This window comes from Bolinopsis microptera, chromosome 10, assembly GCF_026151205.1.
Source record: "Bolinopsis microptera isolate Bmic1 chromosome 10, MBARI_Bmic_1.0, whole genome shotgun sequence".
Classification (NCBI taxonomy): domain Eukaryota; kingdom Metazoa; phylum Ctenophora; class Tentaculata; order Lobata; family Bolinopsidae; genus Bolinopsis; species Bolinopsis microptera.
In genome coordinates this window covers 15,172,585-15,194,800 of record NC_087081.1, presented here as the reverse complement: position 1 = coordinate 15,194,800, position 22,216 = coordinate 15,172,585, and the positions used below count along the sequence as shown (strand labels likewise).

General features: G+C 38.0%; 4 protein-coding genes across 4 annotated transcripts in view; 3 read left to right on the top strand and 1 right to left on the bottom strand.

Annotated features, from left to right (window-relative positions):
• LOC134822081 (1-phosphatidylinositol 4,5-bisphosphate phosphodiesterase beta-4-like) overlaps nt 1-22,216 on the top strand; it is an 858,242-nt gene that overhangs the window by 537,778 nt on the left and 298,248 nt on the right. The window lies entirely within an intron of this gene.
• Nucleotides 1,481-2,053, top strand: LOC134821667 (leukocyte surface antigen CD53-like). Its single transcript, XM_063832371.1, has one exon. The coding sequence runs from the start codon at nt 1,481-1,483 to the stop codon at nt 2,051-2,053; it is 573 nt and encodes a 190-aa protein (XP_063688441.1).
• Nucleotides 3,332-6,186, top strand: LOC134822091 (tetraspanin-9-like). The gene is made up of 2 exons (XM_063832967.1): nt 3,332-3,473; nt 5,482-6,186. Exons 1-2 carry the CDS (start codon nt 3,388-3,390, stop codon nt 6,095-6,097), a joined length of 702 nt encoding a protein of 233 aa, XP_063689037.1. The 5' UTR covers nt 3,332-3,387; the 3' UTR covers nt 6,098-6,186.
• Nucleotides 6,188-22,152, bottom strand: LOC134822082 (PAX-interacting protein 1-like). The gene is made up of 21 exons (XM_063832952.1): nt 21,999-22,152; nt 21,653-21,790; nt 21,373-21,469; nt 20,995-21,113; nt 19,311-19,418; nt 18,543-18,824; nt 18,283-18,377; nt 17,852-17,936; nt 16,363-16,480; nt 15,818-16,041; nt 13,621-13,758; nt 13,314-13,393; nt 12,886-13,022; nt 10,126-10,244; nt 9,120-9,236; nt 8,635-8,726; nt 8,187-8,292; nt 7,863-8,017; nt 7,537-7,642; nt 7,040-7,198; nt 6,188-6,852 (listed from the first exon to the last, which is right to left on the bottom strand). The coding sequence occupies exons 1-21, from the start codon at nt 22,071-22,073 to the stop codon at nt 6,682-6,684; spliced, it is 2,721 nt and encodes a 906-aa protein (XP_063689022.1). The 5' UTR covers nt 22,074-22,152; the 3' UTR covers nt 6,188-6,681.

Below are 22,216 nucleotides of genomic sequence, written 5' to 3'. Positions count from 1 at the left end.
AAACTACTGATGCTGGAATCATCAATTAGCAGCTATGTACGTGTTTTAGAGTTTGCATCTTAAGATATCAGACCTGCTGGCTGTAGACAGTTCACCAGTCAATTCACACATCAACACTGGAGTCGATGAGAACAGCATTAAAACTAAAACGGATATGACCTGTACCCCGTTGGCCGTTATTGCTTACTTGTTCATGTTGGCACCGTCAGGGACTCAGGAATGTGTCCTTGTTAGTTTGGTGCAGAATTCAGATTAAAACTTGGCTTTTAGAATTTAGTACATGGCACACTTACATCACCATTGACTACAAAAACAGTAATCTTGCAACGATTACACGAATCACTTGTCACTTACTGGGACGTGCTCAGCCTGTTATTCCGCCGAATCTCTATTCGGCGATTATGAACATAAATATACAGGGTGAGTTGAAAATAGTATGTAGAATGTAAATGGCTCTAATTTTTTTGACAAATGAAATTTCCACTTGTAATAGCAGCTGAGGTCCCCAGGTAACTTGTCACTGGTGATGCGAATTGTGAGTAGGCACTGAAAATGAAGGATCGTTCTTTGTTCTTACAAAATATTCAATTAAAAAATTGCTACTGTTTTATTGCAGATTGCTATGTACCTTTAAGGCGTCAATTTATTTTTATGACTTATTGAATATAACGTTGCTTTTGTTTCAATTATCTGACAAGTAATTTGTGCCAAATTAAAAATGCTTATCGAAATTCAATTTAATATCAACATGATCTAATTCATTCTTAATTTGCTATCGTTCATGTCTTATGAAACATAGTCACTCGATCCTGCTATAATTAATCTATTTTTGTAGCGAAAAGGCAGATATTTGTCAGAAGCATCAACACGAGATGGGTGTCATAAGTAGGGTAAGTTAACAAATTCAGATATTGCACATTTGTCCGTAATTTAAATACGTCAATTTATACATTTTATCTGTGATAAACTAACGTATTTTAACTAAAACATATTGTACAGCACTGCTAATATATTAGTTGATTTATAATTCTCCCTTCCCTAGGGTGGGCTAAAGCTGGAGTTGATAAATCCTCACTACAACTTGGATCTTAATGGGACGTGGACTAAGTGGATATGCTTTTCTCTCAGTTTCATCATGTCGGTGAGTAATTCGTCGTGAAATTTAAAGAACCTGAGTTTTTAAGTAGACTGTGATACGAATTATGTTTTCTTATACACGTGTTTGTCTGACCAAGTTTATTTACAGTTTTGCGGTATGATACTGTTTGGTTTTGGCGTTTATCTTGCTACATCAGCTAATTCTTACGAAACTTGGTTTGGAGGAAAAACTCTCTCAATAAGGTTCGCTAGTTGAAACAGTTCCCTTTCAATTAAATTATTATTATGTAACTTACAATTTACATAGTTCACTTAAATTATATAACTGAAACGTCACCGTCACGTGACCGCGAACAAACCTTTCAGCTACACCTTGATATTTATGGGGCTAGTAGTGACCGTTGTTGGGTTTACCGGGTACATCGGAGCTACAAACGAATCTACATCTCTACTCATGGCCTTCTTTGTATCCGTCCTCATGCTAGTACTACTTCAAACCGGACTAGCTATCACCATATTCGTATTCCAAGAGGAGTTGGAGGAACAGATAACATATTCGGCTAGAGATAAATTTAGGTTGTACGGAAACCCTAATGCGTCTAGGATAGCCACTGATCCGATAGACTTTGTACAGAAAGAGCTGCGGTGTTGTGGACTCTCAAATGGACCTTTTGATTGGAGTGATGAAAGTGACAGGTTTGCAAATTACTGGATAAGAACCCGGTCTGAAGATGTGCCGGACAGCTGTTGTGCTGGATTGAAAGTGTCCAGCAACTGTGGGAAGGGAATGGCTGTGAGGGATCCGAAGAAGGGGGCTGTATACACGAAGGGATGTCAAACTGTTCTGATTGACTTTTTCAGGGGTAATTTTAATGTAATGGGAGCGCTGACTATTGTGCTAGTTGGGGTTCAACTTGCAGGGCTGTGTTTGTACATCGTGATAACTGATCACTGAGGTACTGAATATAAAAATAGACATCCAGCTACTGTAACTGAGAACTACCATAAATATCCATTACTGGTGCTGCGCTGGAATCATCAACCAATTCTTAATTTGATATGAGGCATCATAACCTGAATGGAAGTGAAGTATACCCTGTTATTGCTTTCTTGAGAGGAAGGTCAGAAATTATTTAACAACTAATTAATTACTAGTTAGGTTAGATAGGAACTTTGGTTAAGCATATATTGAACAAAAAAGCGCTGTAGAAGTTTGCTATTGCTATTAGTATTATAAATATAAATGTTTACATATGTTTATATATAATATGTTTATATATGTTTATTGTTTACATATGTTTATATATGTAATGTTTACTTGTGGTATGTGGTCAATTGCGAATTGTGACCAGGCACTTAAAATAATATATAGGGTGTATGCCTGACATTCGGGCAATTAATTCAATTTAAATATAATTCGATTTTAATAATTCAATTTTAATATTGCTGTTTTCGTAATACTAAGTACCATTGAATTTATCTCTACGAATAATTACTTTTACTGCTGTCATTTAATCCAAATTTTTATCGATAGTTGAGAGAATTTGAAACATACTACAATTTAGTATCCAAGATTGCTGTGTACTGTTGCTCTTTAATGAAATACATAGATATCTCATAGATAATCAAAGTTATTTATGATAGTAGCAAAAAGTCTAGAAGCTATAGAAAGCAACCACAAGACTAATTGAGGCCATGGGTGTCATAAGCAAGGTGAGTTCCGGCAGTAAGTGTATGAGATCTCCCATTAATTAGATGCTCCATTAATTCATTTAACGTTTAGGGGTCGTTCACATAATCATATGACGTAATCACTTTTTGGACAGTTTTTACCCCCTCCAGTAATATATAAACGGTCCCTAACGTTTACAGAAAACACGTACCAATACAATTTTATGATATTTCAACAACAAATTGATCGACTTCCTCCTCCAGGGTGGGATCAAGCTGGAGTTTATAGATTCTCCGAGAGTATTTGCTCACTATCATCTCGACCTTAATGGAATGTGTACAAAGTGGATACTATTCTCCTTCAGTTTTCCTCATGTCTGTGAGTAAAATGTTGTGAATTCACGAAAAACTTAGCTACGTATGTGTAAAAAACAACTATACGATGATTTATGGGGATGTACCAGGGATGGGCCGTTCTATAGTAAGCAATGATTATAGTGAGTGACTTGAGTGACTTTAGCGTGTTGAGGTTTGCTTATAGTTATATAACGGAGTTCATTTTAAATTAAGTTTTCTATAGACTTTCTGTATGACCAAGTTCATTTACAGTTTTGCGGTATGATACTGCTGGGTTTTGGCGTTTATCTTGCTACATCAGCTAATTCTTACGAAACTTGGTTTGGAGGAAAAACTCTCTCGATAAGGTTTGCAGCTAATTCCTTTCAGTAGAACTGATTTCTGTGAGTTAAAACATGTTTCTAGATTTTGAATGATTCGTTCAGTTATGAGTTAAATGTTGGGGGGGGGGGGGGGGGGGGGGGGGGGGGGGGTGTAACCCAAAAAAACCCAAAAAAACCCAATCCCAGTATGACCTTTTTCAGGGTAGGAGTTGGGTTTTTTTGGGTTTTTTACAAATTTTTCATTTGAAGGAAATAAAATCATGTAGGCACCTAGCAAAACAATTATCAGTACAACATCACTGTTGTGGTTCATCACTACAACATCACAATAGATATAATCGCTTAAATTTCACCCAAAAGCAGTATTTTATTCACTGATGTGCTCAGAAGAAGTTGGCCATCCAGATATGATATCAGCCATATGTAATGCTCACTTCGATGGCCATGGCAAATTGAGTTAGTAGGGACGCAACTCACTGATGACCCCAACCCTGACCGCAACCGGTACGAGAGGAATAAAGCCTTTCTTCTCACCTTCACGATCTCTGTTTCCGTTTTCCTGATCATCCGCTTAACGAGAAACCATGCTATATCTCCAACTGAAAGAATCTTGCAGTTACCATCAGCTGCATGATCACATGTGATATTAAGTGATATCTTCGCTTGTTTATGGCCCTGGAGTCGCTAAAATCTTGACTGGGATGGCATTCGATCTCGCCTTCCATTGAGGCAAACCTCAACAGCTGTATCATGATGCAGAGCATCACCATACACAGTTACTATTTTCGCCCATTCCTCTGATGAGTCAATATCCTCCACTTCATCTTTTTCATCATCTGTTTCCGCTTCGTCACTCTCTGTTCCGTCAGAAGATGGTTGGAAAGCCTCTCCTTCAAAGTTACAGTGTTCTTGAAGGAGCTCTCTACCCCTTGAGACTCCCTTCTTCATAGCTTGTAACAATCTTGGGATTGAAGTATCTTTACCTCTATATAGTTTCTCTGCTTTCGGATGCGGTATAACAAGCTTGTTGCGAGAATGGGCAACTGTTACAGGGATCAAACTTTTGCAGAGTGCATCAAGCTCGAGGGAACGGTTTGATTTGCCCATGCCAACCAACATATCCTTAGAACACAGACGGACATGCCTTAGAAGAAGTTGAGGATTTTAGTACAACGGAGCACAACTTTAGGTTACGCAAGGCCAAGGCATGGGCTAACTACCACAAAATGTAGGCTATATGGAGGTCCAATTTGCGCCGAGATTTAAAGATCCGTCTGTTCAAGCTACGGTTGAATCAATCTTCCTGTATGGAACGCAAACGTGGACAGTAACAGAATCTCTGAAGAAAAGAATAGACGGATGTTACAGTAGAATGCTTCGGATGGCCCTAAACGTGGACTGGAGAGAACATCGCACCAACAAGGAGGTCTTTGGATCACTCCCAAGAGGTATTTCGAAGATACAGGCCAGAATAATGAGGTTGGCTGGGCACATCTAGCAACATGATGACCTGGCAGCACACCAACTTCTCCTTTGGGAACCTAGGGAGGGGCAGACCACCGCTCACCTTCGTCGATAACCTAATAAGTGACACTGGACTCAAGAAAACTGGGGAGATTAAGGAGCTTATGGCGGACAGAAAGCTTTGGAGACACACATTTAAGTCATGTGCTTCGACTTACCTTGACCTTCGTCATAGCCTCCTTCCATGACAGGAGAACACATTTGCCACATTTCCACTTTGTGCATTCATATGGATTATATCTCGATGAAAGAGACATCCTGTTTGCTATCGTGATAACATACTATCAATATAAACACACTTATATACTATGTAAACTATCTATTAAGTTAAGACATGAGAACAACACGTAGGTAAGACTCAGTGGGAAATAATTCACATTCAATACAATTAATGAAATGGCTAGAATTTTGTTTAAATTTTGTTTAAATGTTGTAATTAAAGTTGGAGTGACTTAAATGTTGTAATTAAAGTTGGAGTGACTTACATTTCACAACCGCAATATTTCAGCTACACATTGATATTCATGGGGCTAGTGGTGACGATTGTTGGTTTCATTGGCTGCTGCGGGGCAACAAACGAGTCCACTTCTCTGCTACTTTCCTACTTTATATGTCTCCTTCTGCTAGTCCTACTCCAATCCGGACTAGCTATCACCATATTCGTATTTCAAGAGGAGCTCGAGAATCAAATTACTAATTCAGCCAAGGAGAAGTTTGCTTTGTACGCAGAGCCCAACTCGCTTGCTATAGCCACTGAACCAATAGATTTTGTACAAAAGGAGCTCCAGTGCTGTGGACTCTCTAAGGGTCCCCTGGATTGGAGCGACCAGAAGTACTACAGGTTTGCAACTTACTGGATCAAAACCCGCTCTAAAGATGTACCAGACAGCTGCTGTGAGAGGCTGAAGGTTTCTATGAACTGTGGGAAGGGGCTGGCTGTGAAGGAACCGTCAGAAGATGCTGTTTATACAAAGGGATGCCAAGCTGCTCTGATCGACTTTTTCAAGGGTAATTTAAATGTGATAGGAGCGCTGACGATTGTGCTTGTTGGAGTTCAACTGGTGGGATTGTGCGGGTCGTTTTATTTGAGGATGTTCTTGCTGAGGACGCCGGTTTCTTATTAAGTTTCAAAATATTTCGAAATGTTGTGGCGTGGAAGGGAGCTTCTATCTATTCGTTTTGCTTACCATGCTTTAGAAGTAAGATAAGGTATATAAAATAATCAAATACACAAATATATTATTATATTAACAAAGACATATAATAGAATTTTTCAATTCTCACTCGATCACGAATAAATGAAGAATGGGGAAATACAAGAAAATAGATAAGAAAAATAGTCATTGTTTGTCCCCTGTAAATAAGCGTGAAATTTCGGAGGTTTTTCAAAGTTAAAACACGATTAATAATATTATCAAAAAAAGCATGACACAGGCCTGCCTGTAATGATAAAACAATAATTTAGATTTACCAACTAAGCTATTTCAGTTGGCCAACAAACTGAACTCAATTACTATTTTCTGTAAAAATGTCTACCGTTCTTTCTCTACTGCAAAGTAAAAACAACCCGTGATGATGCGAGAAAACAATCAAAGTCGATCAGAATCATCATGATCTCGTGACTAAACTGAACGTCACGTGAACTAAATCATAATCACGTGTTTCAAGTCAGGTGATACATCTATATAATGTCACGTGCTATGGTGATCTAGCTTCCACCACTGTTCTCCTCTGGCCTGTAATCCTGAACAAACAGCTTGTTACTGTCGAAGTCAGCTTGTTGGGTTAGTGCTGCGGAGAGCACGAACTCGGAGGTGTAGATCTGAACCTCTTTCTGGTAAAACTGCTGACAAATCATCTGATCACTTGAGCATGATACCTGAAGAAATAGAGATATTTACTGTTTTGTCCAAAAACATCTTGATAGATCTGTTTCTCGTTCTCTTTTGAAGCACGCTCTCCAAGAAAGGGAACCTTCGCGATATCGGAACATTCCAAAATCGTGTTTAATCAATTAAAGCATGCAAGAACGACTATCATTTCAGTTAATTCAATCGGTCACGTACCACATAAAATGGTTTTCTCCTCTCAGCAGGAACCTGGACTCTACCAAGGGCCTGGTCTTCAGTTATCACCGAGCCACCGCCGCATTCGATTATAGTTTTCATGTCCCGCGGGCCAGGCTGGATGTGGGGCGTCAGGAATAGTTCGCAATCTTTGAAAACCTGATGAGGGGACGATTAAAACCAGTTTAACGAGACGAAAAGGTTTCTTTGTATGTAGCTAAACTCGATCAATTTATTTGACACAACACACAACGGGAATCGAATTTGACCAATAATTTAGTCTAATCTCGCGCGTCTCGTGGGTACGTGCAAAGCAATGCTATCAACCTCTACTTTTATCATAAAAAGGTAAAATCTTGCTAGTACAAAAAGATGTTATTTCTTGTTTTACGTTGTCAACATCCTTGTGTGAAGTCCATCAGAGATTTTGAAACACAAAACAACGAATATATCCTAACTTAAGGAGATACGTAACATGGCCTTACGATATAACCTACCTTGTTGAGCCGAGCCTTAGTTAAGCTATCTCGAACACAGAAACCAAGCGCTTGCTCGTTTTCTTTATCTTCCAGAATGAAGCTGCTCTCGTCTATCAACATCTTCCTGGAAAGTTAACTTGTTTAAGAGAAATTTCGACAAGTCGGCGGAATATAAACGCTAAAATTTACAAAATGATATCCATAACTATAAATGGACGTCAAAATTTCACACATTCACACTTGGAGCAAAAGTGTGAAATAGTCCATATCGACGAGAAAGTAATTGTTGCATTTGGTCCAGCCAAAAATAACTTTCCAAATTTCCAAAATAATAAAAAGATTACCGATTGCAACTCTGTTCAATCCAAGAGGCAGTCAGGATATAACTACACTGTGACATGGCCGACAGGAACTTGACAGTACGGACTATTTTACAGGTTATCAAGTGTGTCGCTTCCCTGACGTCTGTTGTCAACGTACAGCGCATTCGCTTTATCATCTGTCAAATATTTGAGTGTTAGAAATATGTTGTAGTTCGAAGGGAAATGTTGAATACAATTATACATGAACAAAGTTATAAATAATAGACACATATGCCCTAGTTAAATGCAATCATGGCATAAAACCCTTCTCCATTCAAAAAAGCGAGAAAGCAACATTTTGCTCACTTGAGTAAGTTTCTGATTCTTGTCACTCGGTAGTCCAGTAAACAATATAACAGGTGACTTGAATTTAGAGACAGGTTTAGGGTCTTTCTGGTTGAAGTTGTGCCAACTGAAATAAGGTGAATCTAGAGGTAATATTAGTGCTAGTTTTAGATAGTACTAATATTAGGTCATGTTTCAACTGAAATAAGGGGGTAATATTACTTCATGCTCCAAATATCTTACACATAACGAATGTTAGTCAGGTTTGTTGGTAAAGATCATCACTATAATTACTCTCCCGCTCAAAATAGATCTCAAACTAGCCCGGATCAAGTTTTATAACCAGGGGAAATAAGAGACATTACAGACTACATGATAAGAATTATTCAATCTCATCTGTCAATTAGGGAAATTAATTAATTAAAATCTAAATGATTCACGATGGTGGATACACATGGTTAACACATACCATTCGATAAGTTTGGGCATCACAGATTCGTGTAGAATCATCTCTTTAGGGTCACCAAGAGCTGTGTATTTCTTCTCAGTAGTGACGCTAACCTGGGCCGGGGTAATGTTAGTGAGGTGTTAACCTAGTATAGTGTGGTTAAAAACAAGAAATTAGTGAGGGTAAAAACAAGAAATTAGTGAGGGTAAAAACAAGAAATTAGTGAGGGTAAAAACAAGAAATTAGTGAGGGTAAAAACAAGAAATTAGTTGAAATCTAAAGAAATAATGTGTTACAGGATATAATATAATAATATGATATTGTTTGTGAAGACCGAGTACAAATTATCATTTTCTTCCAACTCAGCATCATGTAGTAGGAGGAGCATAATATGCATAATGATTATTATATAATTAGGCATGTCACAAAGATTTTAAATGTATGCTTATGACTTGGTCTGATAATTTAAGAACCAAACAGAAGCTCAATATTAGCTGAACACTTACCACACCATAGAGGACTATGTCAGAGAGCCATCTAGCGCTGATAACTTTAGTACCCCACTTCTGAGCTTTAGTGTACTTTAGACCTTCAGTTTTACGGGAGATAAGGTGCGTGTTTTGCTGAAAAGAATACGGGAGATCAGGTGGGAGTTTTGCTGAAAAGAAGAATATTTTCATTAGATATTTTGATATTATAGGTAAGATGTTAGGTTATCCTCAAATACATAAAATGTCATGAATACTTTCACTATATAAACTAATCTCGAAGTTGTCAGTCTATTGTATTACATTTGCCGGTACGTTTCAAATCCGTCAAAACAACACTTGCACACACCCCATATCATAATTACTCTGAATTAAAGTCAGACTTACAATAACGCTCCAAGTCTCGCTACACAAACATAACGTCATACAAACAGGATACAATACTTGAACTATAAGGCTTCTTTTATAGCATGTGCTGTTACGCTTGGTGCCCGAAAGGAAGTTTCTAGAACGAATAACAATGCGGTGACATGTTTTTTAGTGTTAGAAATCTTAGGTGGGTTAGAAAATAATGAGGTTCAAAATAGCATTGTACTTTTATTCTTGATTGTTGTGTTGTATGATCTTGAGTCACGAATGAGGTGGTGTGGTGTTGTAATTGTCACATAGAATATGTCATGTACATTATCATTTATAGTTTCCAAAATAAATGAAATTGTAGATTTGAGTACTATGCTGTAAAAGGTACTGGTCACTAGATAGAACGGCTAAAATTTAAATACATTATTACATAATCAGCTAAGATTTATGCACAATAATTAGACATGATATGCTTGCTTTGTACTTAACTCATACTTAGAGACTACTAAAGTGGAAACTTATTCCACATATTCAGTAGATCTGCAGAATATTGATAGGAATTGGGAGGGTCTCTTTTGAGTATTGTTTCAGACTGAGATTATGTCAAATTGTTTGTTTGTTTGTTTGTTTGTTTGTTTGTTTGTTTGTTTGTTTGTTTCTTCACCTGGCTAAGCTCCCCGGTGTAGACAGCCCCAATAACTCGGATCATATCTTTCACGTAAATCCTCTCTTTTCCCTCGTATCCCGTTACAGATATCTTCATCTTTGAACAGTCTGGTAACCCTGGTGACAACAGTTCAGTCAGCTGATAAATTATTGAAGTTGTGCCAACTGAAATAAGGTGACTCTAGAGAGCTATTATTAGTGATAGTTTTAGATAGTGCTAATATTCGAACAGTCTGGTAACCCCGGTAACAGCAGTTCAGTCAGCTGGTATATTATTTTATCAGAAAATAACCAACGTCAGCATTTAACCTTCGTAAGTGTTCTTAAGTTCAAACTTTCTGATGTTTTCTGATCAGACTGGAGTCAGGAAAATGTTACTGGATAATAGGAGTCATGTCACTAAAGTTGGCCAGATGTTACATAAGTTGACACCAGATGTTACATCAGCTAGTATGTGATCTGCGCCATTCTTGATATTTGTAAGCGTTCAATACCGGAATCGTTGTCTCTGTGCTTATACTAAAATTAAAGTCGGCGAAATTCAAACTTAAATACTAGGAACATTGATCGTTAAATAGCCTAATACTAACGATCAGCATCCCTAACGATCCTGATTTTCTCTCTTTGCAGTTTTTATCGGTCATACTAAACCTTATTATATCAGTATGATGAAGTTTTTTCACTCAAGTCTTACGTCTGTTTAGAATTTTGTGAAGTTAGAATATCGCCAAATTTAAGATTCCTCAAAAATCCCTCCGCAAAATTTCAGTGACCAATTTAAAATAGATTGTCTATGAACTCCTGCAATGTTTTTTACAGCTCACGTTTAAACAGCTCACGGCTGCAGTACACTCATGTTAATTAAAGTCTGTAATTAACTATATTTTATAATAGGTGCTATTTAGAGTACCAATGATATCCCAAGTCATTTCCAAATAATTACCGGACGTAAACCATATACTTTATTACACAGAAAAGGAGTGGTATCTAAGCTTTGGAAACTTGTCAACCCACTGAAATCGAATTTTGAGAACGCTCCGGAATATCAATTATTCCATTCTTGAGAATCAATCCAACGACAAGGCTAGTGTGTTTGGTTCATTTCTTATTAGCATTGTTTCTGATCCCTTTGTTGTCAAGAATGTTATACGATTTAACCATCACCATGATCAGCCGAGAAAGACATTTTCACTAAAACTGATAAAAGACCCTAATGATTTCTAATTCGAGTCACTACTCTGATATCAGATTTGGGATAAAGAACGACGGAGAGAGATACTTCTGGGCCGCTTACTTTCTATTTGGTCTGTTATCAGCTCTATTTGGAGATACTCTCATTATCTACGCATCATTCCAGAAGGACGCATTTAAAGTCAACAAGTTCATAGCGACAGTAATCCAGCATATAGCAGTCTCCGATTTGTTAAACGCTGTCTGTTTCGCACTTCCTCACACCATCACATTAGTATCCAACTCCTGGGTACTTGGAGATGTAATGTGCTCGATCAGGACTTATGCTAGCTTCACCACATATGAAGCTGGTTTATACCTTATCACAGTGCTTACTACAAGCAAGTTCCTCTTGCTGAGATATCCTCTCCGAAGTGCTAGTTTCTCTACGAAAAGAGCTCATCAAGTTTGTTCCTTAATTTGGGTTTTATCTCTCATTAATCCTGTAATTAAGATGGCTGTGGAAACAGATGATGTGCACTATGATTACAGAATTTACACATGTGACTATGGGTATAACGCCACCGCATGGAGGATAATATCTCCAATTTTTACTTTCATCTATGGTCTAGTTCCGTACACAATCATTGTGGCTACCACAGTTCCTACACTCAAGTATCTTGTTGGAGCTTGGAAATCAGCGGGGCGAGTTGGAAGTATTGTTCCATGGCAAGGAGCTATGACGGTGGCTATCACTGCTGTGGTGTTCACTGTTTCGACTTTGCCGTTTCTTGTTTATCACATTGTGAAGAGATTCATCAGAGAGGATTCTTCTGGAAGCTTTCAAATTCATTTCTTCAGAATAAGCTATTTCTTGTTGATGGTAAATATTGTGGCTAACTTTTATATTTATGCCCTGACTATACCGAGTTTCCGTAAATTTGTTCACTCGAAACTACTGACAATAGTGCCTAACTTCTTAAAGAACTCGAGAAACATAACACCTGTAACAGGTACAAAACCCTCATCAAGTTTTGTTATTTTATTTGAAAAAACATCTAATAATAATACATTCTTTCTGATGATGGTAGAAATGTATTTGAGCTCTCGTTTTAACGATGAATTAATATTTAACTAACTCGTTATGTTTCAGGTGACACACATGGGAAGAACACAGCTGACGAGAGTAAATCAAGCAATAATGAGACCCCTATTTAAAATGTTTGGAAATTTGGTTAGAACACAGATTGATAGTTGGATAATATCCGGTTGGAAGAGACAAGGACAATTGACAAATGAAACAGGAAGTTAGGAATGTAGGCAAATTTTCGGCGTGAACGAGTCAACGCCATCTTGAGGCTAAAATTGGTACAAATGCAATGGATATTATCCAGCTATCAGTATTTCAATAATGAGACTAGTTAACAGCGAACTACTCCATCATTTGAGAGAACCAATATTATTTGATTATTAGTGTCTTTTTTGAACTAATTGTGTTTTTTAACGAATCAGTTGGCGAATTGGGAAGTATACCAGACTTGTCTAATTAACTTTTAATCAACGTATTAACAATTAATTAATTAATCACCTGTTTTGAACTGTGTTGGTATGTGTAGCGGATTGTGGGGTATCATGTATTCTTTACCGATCACAACATCGTTCAGCCAGTGTGCTGTTGTAACGCACTTACCATCTTCTAACGCACGCTTGTAGATATCACTCATCCTGCGAATTATCACATTTTTATTGTGAAATTTTAAAAGTTTTGTTTATAAATGTTGTCATTACAAAACTTGTCGTGTACTTTTAAATAGTATATGGTATAGTATAAGTTAGAACATTATAGTACTAACAGTAAAACATAAAAAACTTAGCATATCATGATCTGCGTATTTTATGAACAATGTAAAAAAATAGCTGAAATATTATTTGCATTGACGTCAGGGTGTCGTCATAGCGACATGGCTGTGTATTATCCTCAGACTAACTCTACTGGTAGTAAAAGTTAAAAGTTACCTGCTCATACATATCACGTGGGTTACAAACTCAGGGTTGTAGTAGTTAGCTATCTCTCCGCCGTGCTCCTCTATTACAATCTGCAGGAGAGGCAGTGTCATCTGTGATCTCACAGAATATATATTATTGTGATTATATTTGCATTTTTTATTGACAAGGATATAAGGGCAATGTGGTATGTCTGTATGTATAACAACCTAATATTACAAGTTCAGTGTAAAGTACTATTCAATAATGCAATTTATCACAGCGTACATGATATATTATATATATAATATATTATTATATTACGAAATAAAACACTAACCCTCCATTTGTTGATAATGTCCTTGCTGTAATACTCGGGATAATCTATCAACATGAGAGTACAATTCTTCAGAGTCTGGTATCTGGTTTCCTTCTCCTCGGTTACCTCAGGTGGTGGGGTAGGGGCTGCTTTCAACGCCTGGTAAAAAGGAGGCGTCAGACTGTTTACTTCGTGAAATGAAATGAGTAAAAATGTATGCCAACATAATACACAAGAACTGAGCTGAATGTCACTGCCAAGAACCAGTTGTTTCTCAATTCGAATTACTAGCGGCCTGTTTAACCAGTGCAGTTGTGCAGATCAAAAGAAACAACTTGTATTTTAAATTATCAGTTATAATGTAAAAATGCCAATTCAAGATTGTATGTACAAATACAATGTTTAAAATCATACCTAAATAAATTAAAAAGATTCACTCTTGAAGCAACTACAAACAATTATCTCGTTTAAACGCTGCCAACTGCACAGTCTCTAATTCTGCTTGGACTTTGTGAAACACTGCTTGAACATCATTGAACTCTGCTTGAACCTTGATGAACTTTATCTTAGCTTCTGTGATTTTCTTGAAGATCGGCAATTGCTTAGATAAATGCTCGGTGATCTGTCCTTTGTGGTCCATCATTTTTCTAAAGCGTTTATCAGCTTTTTGGTCGTCACTTTCATTTTGGGTCAAGGGTCGCTTCTTCCCGCGTGTAGAAATCTCCAATGAACACATGTGGGCAGCAAAGGAGTTATCAGAACTAAAGTCTTCCTGGTCTTCAGAGAACACAGCTGCAGGGGTTGGTTGAGAATATTGGATGTTTCGGAGTGCGCGTCTCTTCTTGCGATTGTAGAGTTTCCTTTTAACAGGAGATGTAAAGGTATCAGAAGGAGAGTCTGTGAAGTAAAGATAGTGTTCAATACACTCTGTAGAACTCATGTCGAGAGAAGTAGTTGAGAAACTTTGGTTGAGACTGGAGATGATTTGATGGTGATCCTGAGCTCTTTTATAATACATGACATGGCTAGTTATTTCGTAACGCTATGAGATAAGACACTGACAGGGGCGAGCCCTAATGAGGTTCAGTGAGTGCGTACTAGAAGTCATGATAAGGTGACGGTGAAATGGGATCCAATTAACCACCCTAAAACGTCATATCTCAGTAATGAGGTCCAATGATTCAGGGCAGGGAAAGGTCTGATTACAAGCCAGCTGTATCTTGTTACAAACTTTATAAAATTAGACATCAAAATATGTCCGCATTCCTTGTATTTTGTGACAATCGCGACAAAGTGATGCTACAAATGGATACAGTACAGTACGATTACGAAATTATGTGTCTTTGGCGGAAGTGAATAGATCAAATTCCAACAACAGATCTTACAACATTCCAGCATATCGTAATATTTAGAAGAAATCATTCTCACACCGTTGTAACATCGGTACCCTCTAATTAAACAGTAAACGGTAACATTTAACCTATTTATCAAGTACCTTTAATATGATATCATGAGACATTACACACCCACCCACACACAGAGGGCTGTTCAAAGACAGTGCAGTTCCAATCTCCCTTGGGAGTTTGTGGACAGTCTGGTAAAATACAGGACCTGATGTTACGCTGTCATTTTCACTGTAACATATCGGGTAACGCCAAGTTTTAACTAGATAATGTCACGTGATTAGATATTGTCACGTGACTTAGCAGAGATGATGTTAATTGTTAACTGACAAGGTCCGTGTGTAAGAACTTGATTATTCGCGGACAGCACTGCACTTCCTCCCATGGTTTTGACTTGGGCCAGGTTTTTAACTATCAGTTCAAGCCCAAACTATCAGTTCAAGCCCAAATCCCATGATATTATATGATGATCTTAACCGATGATCTAAACCGAGAAAAGGTCTGCACTGTAAAACTTTATTATTCGTAGACATCAGATGATATGATAGTCAGATACAACTTTTTTATAGTCATGACTTTGGCTATTTACTATAAGTTCGAAGGTTAAATCCATAAAATGACGTAATTGTCAAAACTAGCTTCTCTCAGTCTCCTCTATTTGACTTACAAGGTTTTGAAGGTGTGAAAATTGCGCTTTTCATTAAATAACGAGACGCATCCTTACTATCAAGCAGTAATGGTCTGGACTGACTAAACCAGGGAATAATATTAAATAACATGCTATATTCACTGAAACATAACAAATATGCCAGTACCTGATTAGCCAGGGTCTGGTTATGCTGTTGCTGGGTAGCAGCTTGTTGCTGCTGCTGCTGCTGAGCTTGTTGTTGAGCAGCCTGTGCTTGTTGTGCTTGTGCTGCTTGTTGTTGTTGGACTTGCTGTTGGAACATGGCCGTGTTGGGTGGGTAGCTGGTGGGGGTATTCCGTCCCGGGTAACCTGGGGGCATCTGACCCGGGTACTGGCCTGGTCCGAAGTATCCTGGGTAGGAGGAGACTGTTTTAAAACATTCACAAACATCATTAAAACTGACACCAATTATATAAGTAAAGTGGTGATGATACGATAGAAAGAGAAGCTTTATAATCCAAATTACTACCAACAAATGTTTCGGTTACAAAATGTTTCGGTTACAAAATCATTAAAAGTTGATACTTATTATAATGTAATTTGAGTGTTTATTTTCGAATATTATATAAGTGCAGTGTTGATGATACGATAGATAAAGAAGCTTAACGTGCCAAACAACTGCCCACAAACGTTCCGGTGCATTTCAGCCACGTGACTTAGAGGAAACAGTACCTTGTTTCTGCTGTTGAGCCATCATCTGCTGCTGGTACTGTATATTGTTCCACTGCTGTCTGTTAGCTGCCCCAGCTGGGCCTCCTGGTGGGTATCCCAACCTCACCATACCCCCTTGCTGAAATAGAGATTGTCATGTGACGTCATCATCATTTACGTGAAGTCATCAGTCATCACGTGACGTCATCAGTCATCAACAATCACGTTTTATTCATTTCCATTTTCTTTATCCAAACAAATCTAAAACTAACTTAAAGTTTATATACTGAATTCTGAAATATTTGAAACAAAATATAATATTTTGTAAGTGCAGTGTTATTGATTGGCAATACAGTTCTATCTTGACTGAGAAAGATAGCCAGACCATAGATCTAATCATCACGAAAAGGTGTTTATTACTGTTCTAATTCTTGGTCTGTGTCTATCGTGGCTACATCAATAGAAACTGACTAAGAATTCCTATGACGTCACCAGAGTACATTCCAGTTATATTATGCTCCTTTATAATATAGCACATTCGGAACTCCAGGTCATTTTCCGAATTGACCTCAGTCTAGACGCTGGTCAGGTGCAGTGTTCAGATAATCCAGTCATTGTACAGTATCGGTCACGTGATTGAGATTCTTGCATGCGATTGGCGCTTATGATTTGCTCATAATAGTCAGGTGGTCGTAATTTTCGCAAACGATTGGTTAATAATGGACACGCGGTTTAGATGGTTGTTTTTGTTTAACAACGTATCATGTGAGGTTGGGCGACTGCTTGATTTTATCCTTGTTTATTTAGCGGATTATGAGAATTAACATAAAAATAATATGCCAGTACATGTGAATACTATGTAAATCAACACAAATCACAAAAGATTTGTTTACTCTATAACATTTTTAAAGGTTAATGTTTCCCTTCGACATAATAATAATATTTCACTGTCAATCTCAAAAATGCCCGCATAAACAATACCACCATATTTTTGATAACTTATAAAATACAAATTTAGGGCCGTTTGTTTTCCTGATCCAACATTGTTTACGTACACATTCAGACACAATTATATAACATACCCGACATATTATTAGTTATTATGATAACATACCCGACATATTATTACCACACATAATGTACACAAGTACTCAGACTTGAGTACACATTGTACTTTATGAGGCTGTTAAATGAGGCGATGTGAGTTTAGTATGTCTCATGTGAATACTGAATAGTAACTTAAACTATTTATAGCGTATCAGAACACACACTTAACTACTCATAATGCTACTACATTATAATATATTAATAGTACTAATATTTTAATATTTGTTTCGTTGTATTTGGATGACAATGAAATGCAATGGGTGGCCATGGCAAGTAAATACTTTCAAAACCTGCACCAAATACGCATATAAACCAAATAATTACCATATTCCAAATACCATATACAAACTAAATACTATGCACCAAATACCCAAATATAAACTAAATTGTGTAAAACACGTACCGCCGCTTGTGCTTGAGCTTGTTGGAACTGCATGTACTGCGCTGAGTTAGCCATCATGTATGGCGACTGCTGCTGGAGCCCAAACCTGAGTGAAATGTACATATATTCGGAAGTTAAGTTAAGACATAAATTAATTTATTAAAATTACATTAACGCGCGGATCTTCTTGCGAAAAAAAGTTCTATTAACCAAATTAGCTTAAAACAGCAAATATTACGAATTGAGATAAAAGATAAGGTCTAATAAATGTTTAGTGTTAAATAACATTTGTCAGGAACACAAATTATTTGACATACAACTTTAATTATGCTAAATTCGTTCTCACTTCTCTTACTCCGTCACAACGCATAATTAGTAATTACATAATAAGTAAGCGTTAAATAATATTTACATAATTTGTTAAAAAATAATAATAACTGCTGATGAAGTACCTGTCAGGAGACACAGTGTTGGGGGTGTGAGGAGAGGGAGTTGGAGGGAGGGGTGAGGGAGTGTGGGGGTAAGGCACTCCCGCCTGACCTATCATCTGAAAACAAATATTCTTATTAATTTGCAAGTTTATATAACGTTTATTATTATAACTTATTTATCAATCCTCTAGGTGCAATAAACCGTTGTGCGATTCTAGTTCAACAAAAAATTATAGGTAGAAGTAAAGAATATCAGTTTCAAAATAAAGTCTTGAACTCACAGCAGGCGTCATAGGGAACATGTTCATATTATTATTAGCATCTTTCTTCTTCTTATTATTCTTCTTGGGAGGTCTCTTCCTCGTAGTAGTCTTCTCCTCCTCCTTGGTATCAGGAGAAGTGAGGGTAGGAGAACTGATGGTGGGTGCGAGGAGAGGAGAGGGTGGAACTAGAGGGTTGAGTCGAGGAGACTGGGAGACACGCGGAGAGGGGATGGTGGGGATGGAGGGGATGGTAGGGGTGGGAGGCGCGGCGGCACGGGGCGGTGTGTATCCTGGGATGTGCTGAAATATTTATAATTATCATTTTAATGTGAATAAGTATATTAATAGATATGTTAATAAACAAGTTATGTTACTATAATAGTATGTTGATGGGTGCAGGACGCAGGTGGATAAGTCCAGAGGGTACAGTCCTTAAACAGTTAAACGTAATATGCTGTCATCGATCATAGGTCAACTATAGTGACTCATGACCGTTTTAACTTGTGTATATTCATTATATCGTCTTCTCATTGTACTCGTACAATATAGATCAACAGTTTTAGCTTATACATCGATAAAGTCCATAAAAGTCAGCTATGTAAAAGATTCTATAATCTGTGAATGAGACAGATTTATATCGCTAAACATGTCTAATTCTCATATTATAACGAATACGAAGTGTACATTGATGATAGCAAACTAGATAAAGTCCGTCTGTTTAGATCAAAACGCGAAGAAAAGAAAGATAACTAATTAGAAAATTAGCCAATTAACAAGTAGACTCACCAGAATGTACTGGTCAGTAGGAAGCACAGTTCCCCGTTCAATGCTGTCCAGCAACCACTCGATCACAACCACAGGAATGTTGTTAGCTACAGCAGCCCGGTACTTTACCTGAAATTAGTGCAGACGATAAATACCACGATACTTTCAGGAAGGGTTTCTATTTAATTGTTTAACGTAAATTTATATTACTTGATCTGAGATGGGTATTATATTAGGTTTCAAAGGTATCCTGAGAGGTTTAGAACATTGTCTGGATACTATAATGATAATTATACCAATCAGGTGCCTCAGATTTTATAAAAACACGTACACTCCCTCCATCGTGAAGGGTAGATCATACAAAATATTAGCTAAGGACAAGGTTAATCCCACCATGCTACCAGAGTATTAGCTAAGGACAAGGTTAATCCCACCATGCTACCAGAGTATTAGCTAAGGACAAGGTTAATCCCACCATGCTACCAGAGTATTAGCTAAGGACAAGGTTAATCCCACCATGCTACCAGAGTATTAGCTAAGGACAAGGTTAATCCCACCATGCTACCAGAGTATTAGCTAAGGACAAGGTTAATCCCACCATGCTATCAGAGTATTAGCTAAGGACAAGGTTAATCCCACCATGCTACCAGAGTATTAGCTAAGGACAAGGTTAATCCCACCATGCTACCAGAGTATTAGCTAAGGACAAGGTTAATCCCACCATGCTACCAGAGTATTAGCTAAGGACAAGGTTAATCCCACCATGCTACCAGAGTATTAGCTAAGGACAAGGTTAATCCCACCATGCTACCAGAGTATTAGCTAAGGACAAGGTTAATCCCACCATGCTACCAGAGTATTAGCTAAGGACAAGGTTAATCCCACCATGCTACCAGAGTATTAGCTAAGGACAAGGTTAATCCCACCATGCTACCAGAGTATTAGCTAAGGACAAGGTTAATCCCACCATGCTACCAGAGTATTAGCTAAGGACAAGGTTAATCCCACCATGCTACCAGAGTATTAGCTAAGGACAAGGTTAATCCCACCATGCTACCAGAGTATTAGCTAAGGACAAGGTTAATCCCACCATGCTACCAGAGTATTAGCTAAGGACAAGGTTAATCCCACCATGCTACCAGAGTATTAGCTAAGGACAAGGTTAATCCCACCATGCTACCAGAGTATTAGCTAAGGACAAGGTTAATCCCACCATGCTACCAGAGTATTAGCTAAGGACAAGGTTAATCCCACCATGCTACCAGAGTATTAGCTAAGGACAAGGTTAATCCCACCATGCTACCAGAGTATTAGCTAAGGACAAGGTTAATCCCACCATGCTACCAGAGTATTAGCTAAGGACAAGGTTAATCCCACCATGCTACCAGAGTATTAGCTAAGGACAAGGTTAATCCCACCATGCTACCAGAGTATTAGCTAAGGACAAGGTTAATCCCACCATGCTACCAGAGTATTAGCTAAGGACAAGGTTAATCCCACCATGCTACCAGAGTATTAGCTAAGGACAAGGTTAATCCCACCATGCTACCAGAGTATTAGCTAAGGACAAGGTTAATCCCACCATGCTACCAGAGTATTAGCTAAGGACAAGGTTAATCCCACCATGCTACCAGAGTATTAGCTAAGGACAAGGTTAATCCCACCATGCTACCAGAGTATTAACAAGATTACAACCAGGACTGACCAGACTCTGGTGAGCTCCCACAATAAGGTGAGTAGTTTTCTGAGAGAGGGTCCGAGCCAGGACTCCCCCGTTCCAGTGTACCATACTCCACACGGCGTAGTAGTCGTCTCCCTTTATTCCTGGACAAAGACCATTTCAATTTAAAGTATAACGATAATTAATTGTATTACGGGCAATATTTTCGAAAGTATTTTCGTTGTAAACCCTTATTCGTAGTGTCAATAATGTGAAGCCAGCACCTTGACTGTTGAGAATCAAGATTTTGTTGATCTTGGGATATAAATCAAGAGGCTTGCATATAATGAACATATTGACACGGGTGCAGAGTTGAGTCTGTACGGAACCTAGTATGAGGGATGGCATGAAGATGATTTAAACCTGATGTGGTGAGAGTGTAGGCAGAGAAGAGTCCGACAGGGAAGACAGTAAAGGGTTGAGTTGGGAGGAGGTAACCCATCTGATGAGATAATTTCACCTGAGAGAGAGAGGATAGGGTGTTATTTGGGTAAAATGATCAGTGAACACGGAGAATAAGGTGCTTGTGTTAGAAATACACGCTTGGAAATGATAATTTAGTAGAATAATAATGCCAAAAACCTGGTAAATTACAATTACTTCCCCACAGTGTCTAACTAAAATAAAACTGACAATGACTTACCCATGTTGATTTAACAGTGAGTTTGTCAGAGCAGTCTTCTCGTTCAGAGAAGTTAGCTGATTCTGTGATCACGTGGGTCACAAGGTCTGATACGTAAAATTCCTTCTTTGCTCCCCCTTCTTTTAGCAAAGCCTTTATCTGAAAGAAACAGCATGTCAGAACATGCTTGAGTGCACCTTAAATTTGCAGCTTAGTTTGTGAACAGTCAGGGAAATTGTACTAGCGGGAATCAGCATGATTGTCCGGAGACTATCGTCGTGTAACCGATAATCGAGAATTTCCCAATAAATTAAGATTATCCATTAAAACCACCACTATTTTTAAAGTAACCAAATCCTCATCTCACCTCATCAGACACATCAGCAGTAACGAAGTACTTGACATGGGCAAACAGTTGAGGATGTGCAGGGGGAAGCGCCATCTCTCACTCTCTCAGTCTAACATCCTAGCAGCAAGGGTTTGTGAGAATTTCGTGCTAGTTTGAGTACACTTAGCATGCTATAATATAGCTAGAGATTACAGTAATGCAGAGCCTGGAGATTAATGAAATTATTGTCTTTTACT

Coding starts and splice junctions, on each gene's coding strand:
- LOC134821667 (XM_063832371.1), top strand. CDS start 1,481: ATGGGGCTAGTAGTGACCGTTGTTGGGTTTACCGGGTACATCGGAGCT.
- LOC134822091 (XM_063832967.1), top strand. CDS start 3,388: ATGATACTGCTGGGTTTTGGCGTTTATCTTGCTACATCAGCTAATTCT. Junction 3,474..5,481: donor GGAAAAACTCTCTCGATAAG/GTTTGCAGCTAA, acceptor GCAATATTTCAG/CTACACATTGATATTCATGG.
- LOC134822082 (XM_063832952.1), bottom strand. CDS start 22,073: ATGGCGCTTCCCCCTGCACATCCTCAACTGTTTGCCCATGTCAAGTAC. Junction 16,042..16,362: donor GGCTCAACAGCAGAAACAAG/GTACTGTTTCCT, acceptor CCTCCTACCCAG/GATACTTCGGACCAGGCCAG. Junction 10,245..12,885: donor ACCAACACAGTTCAAAACAG/GTGATTAATTAA, acceptor TGTTGTCACCAG/GGTTACCAGACTGTTCAAAG.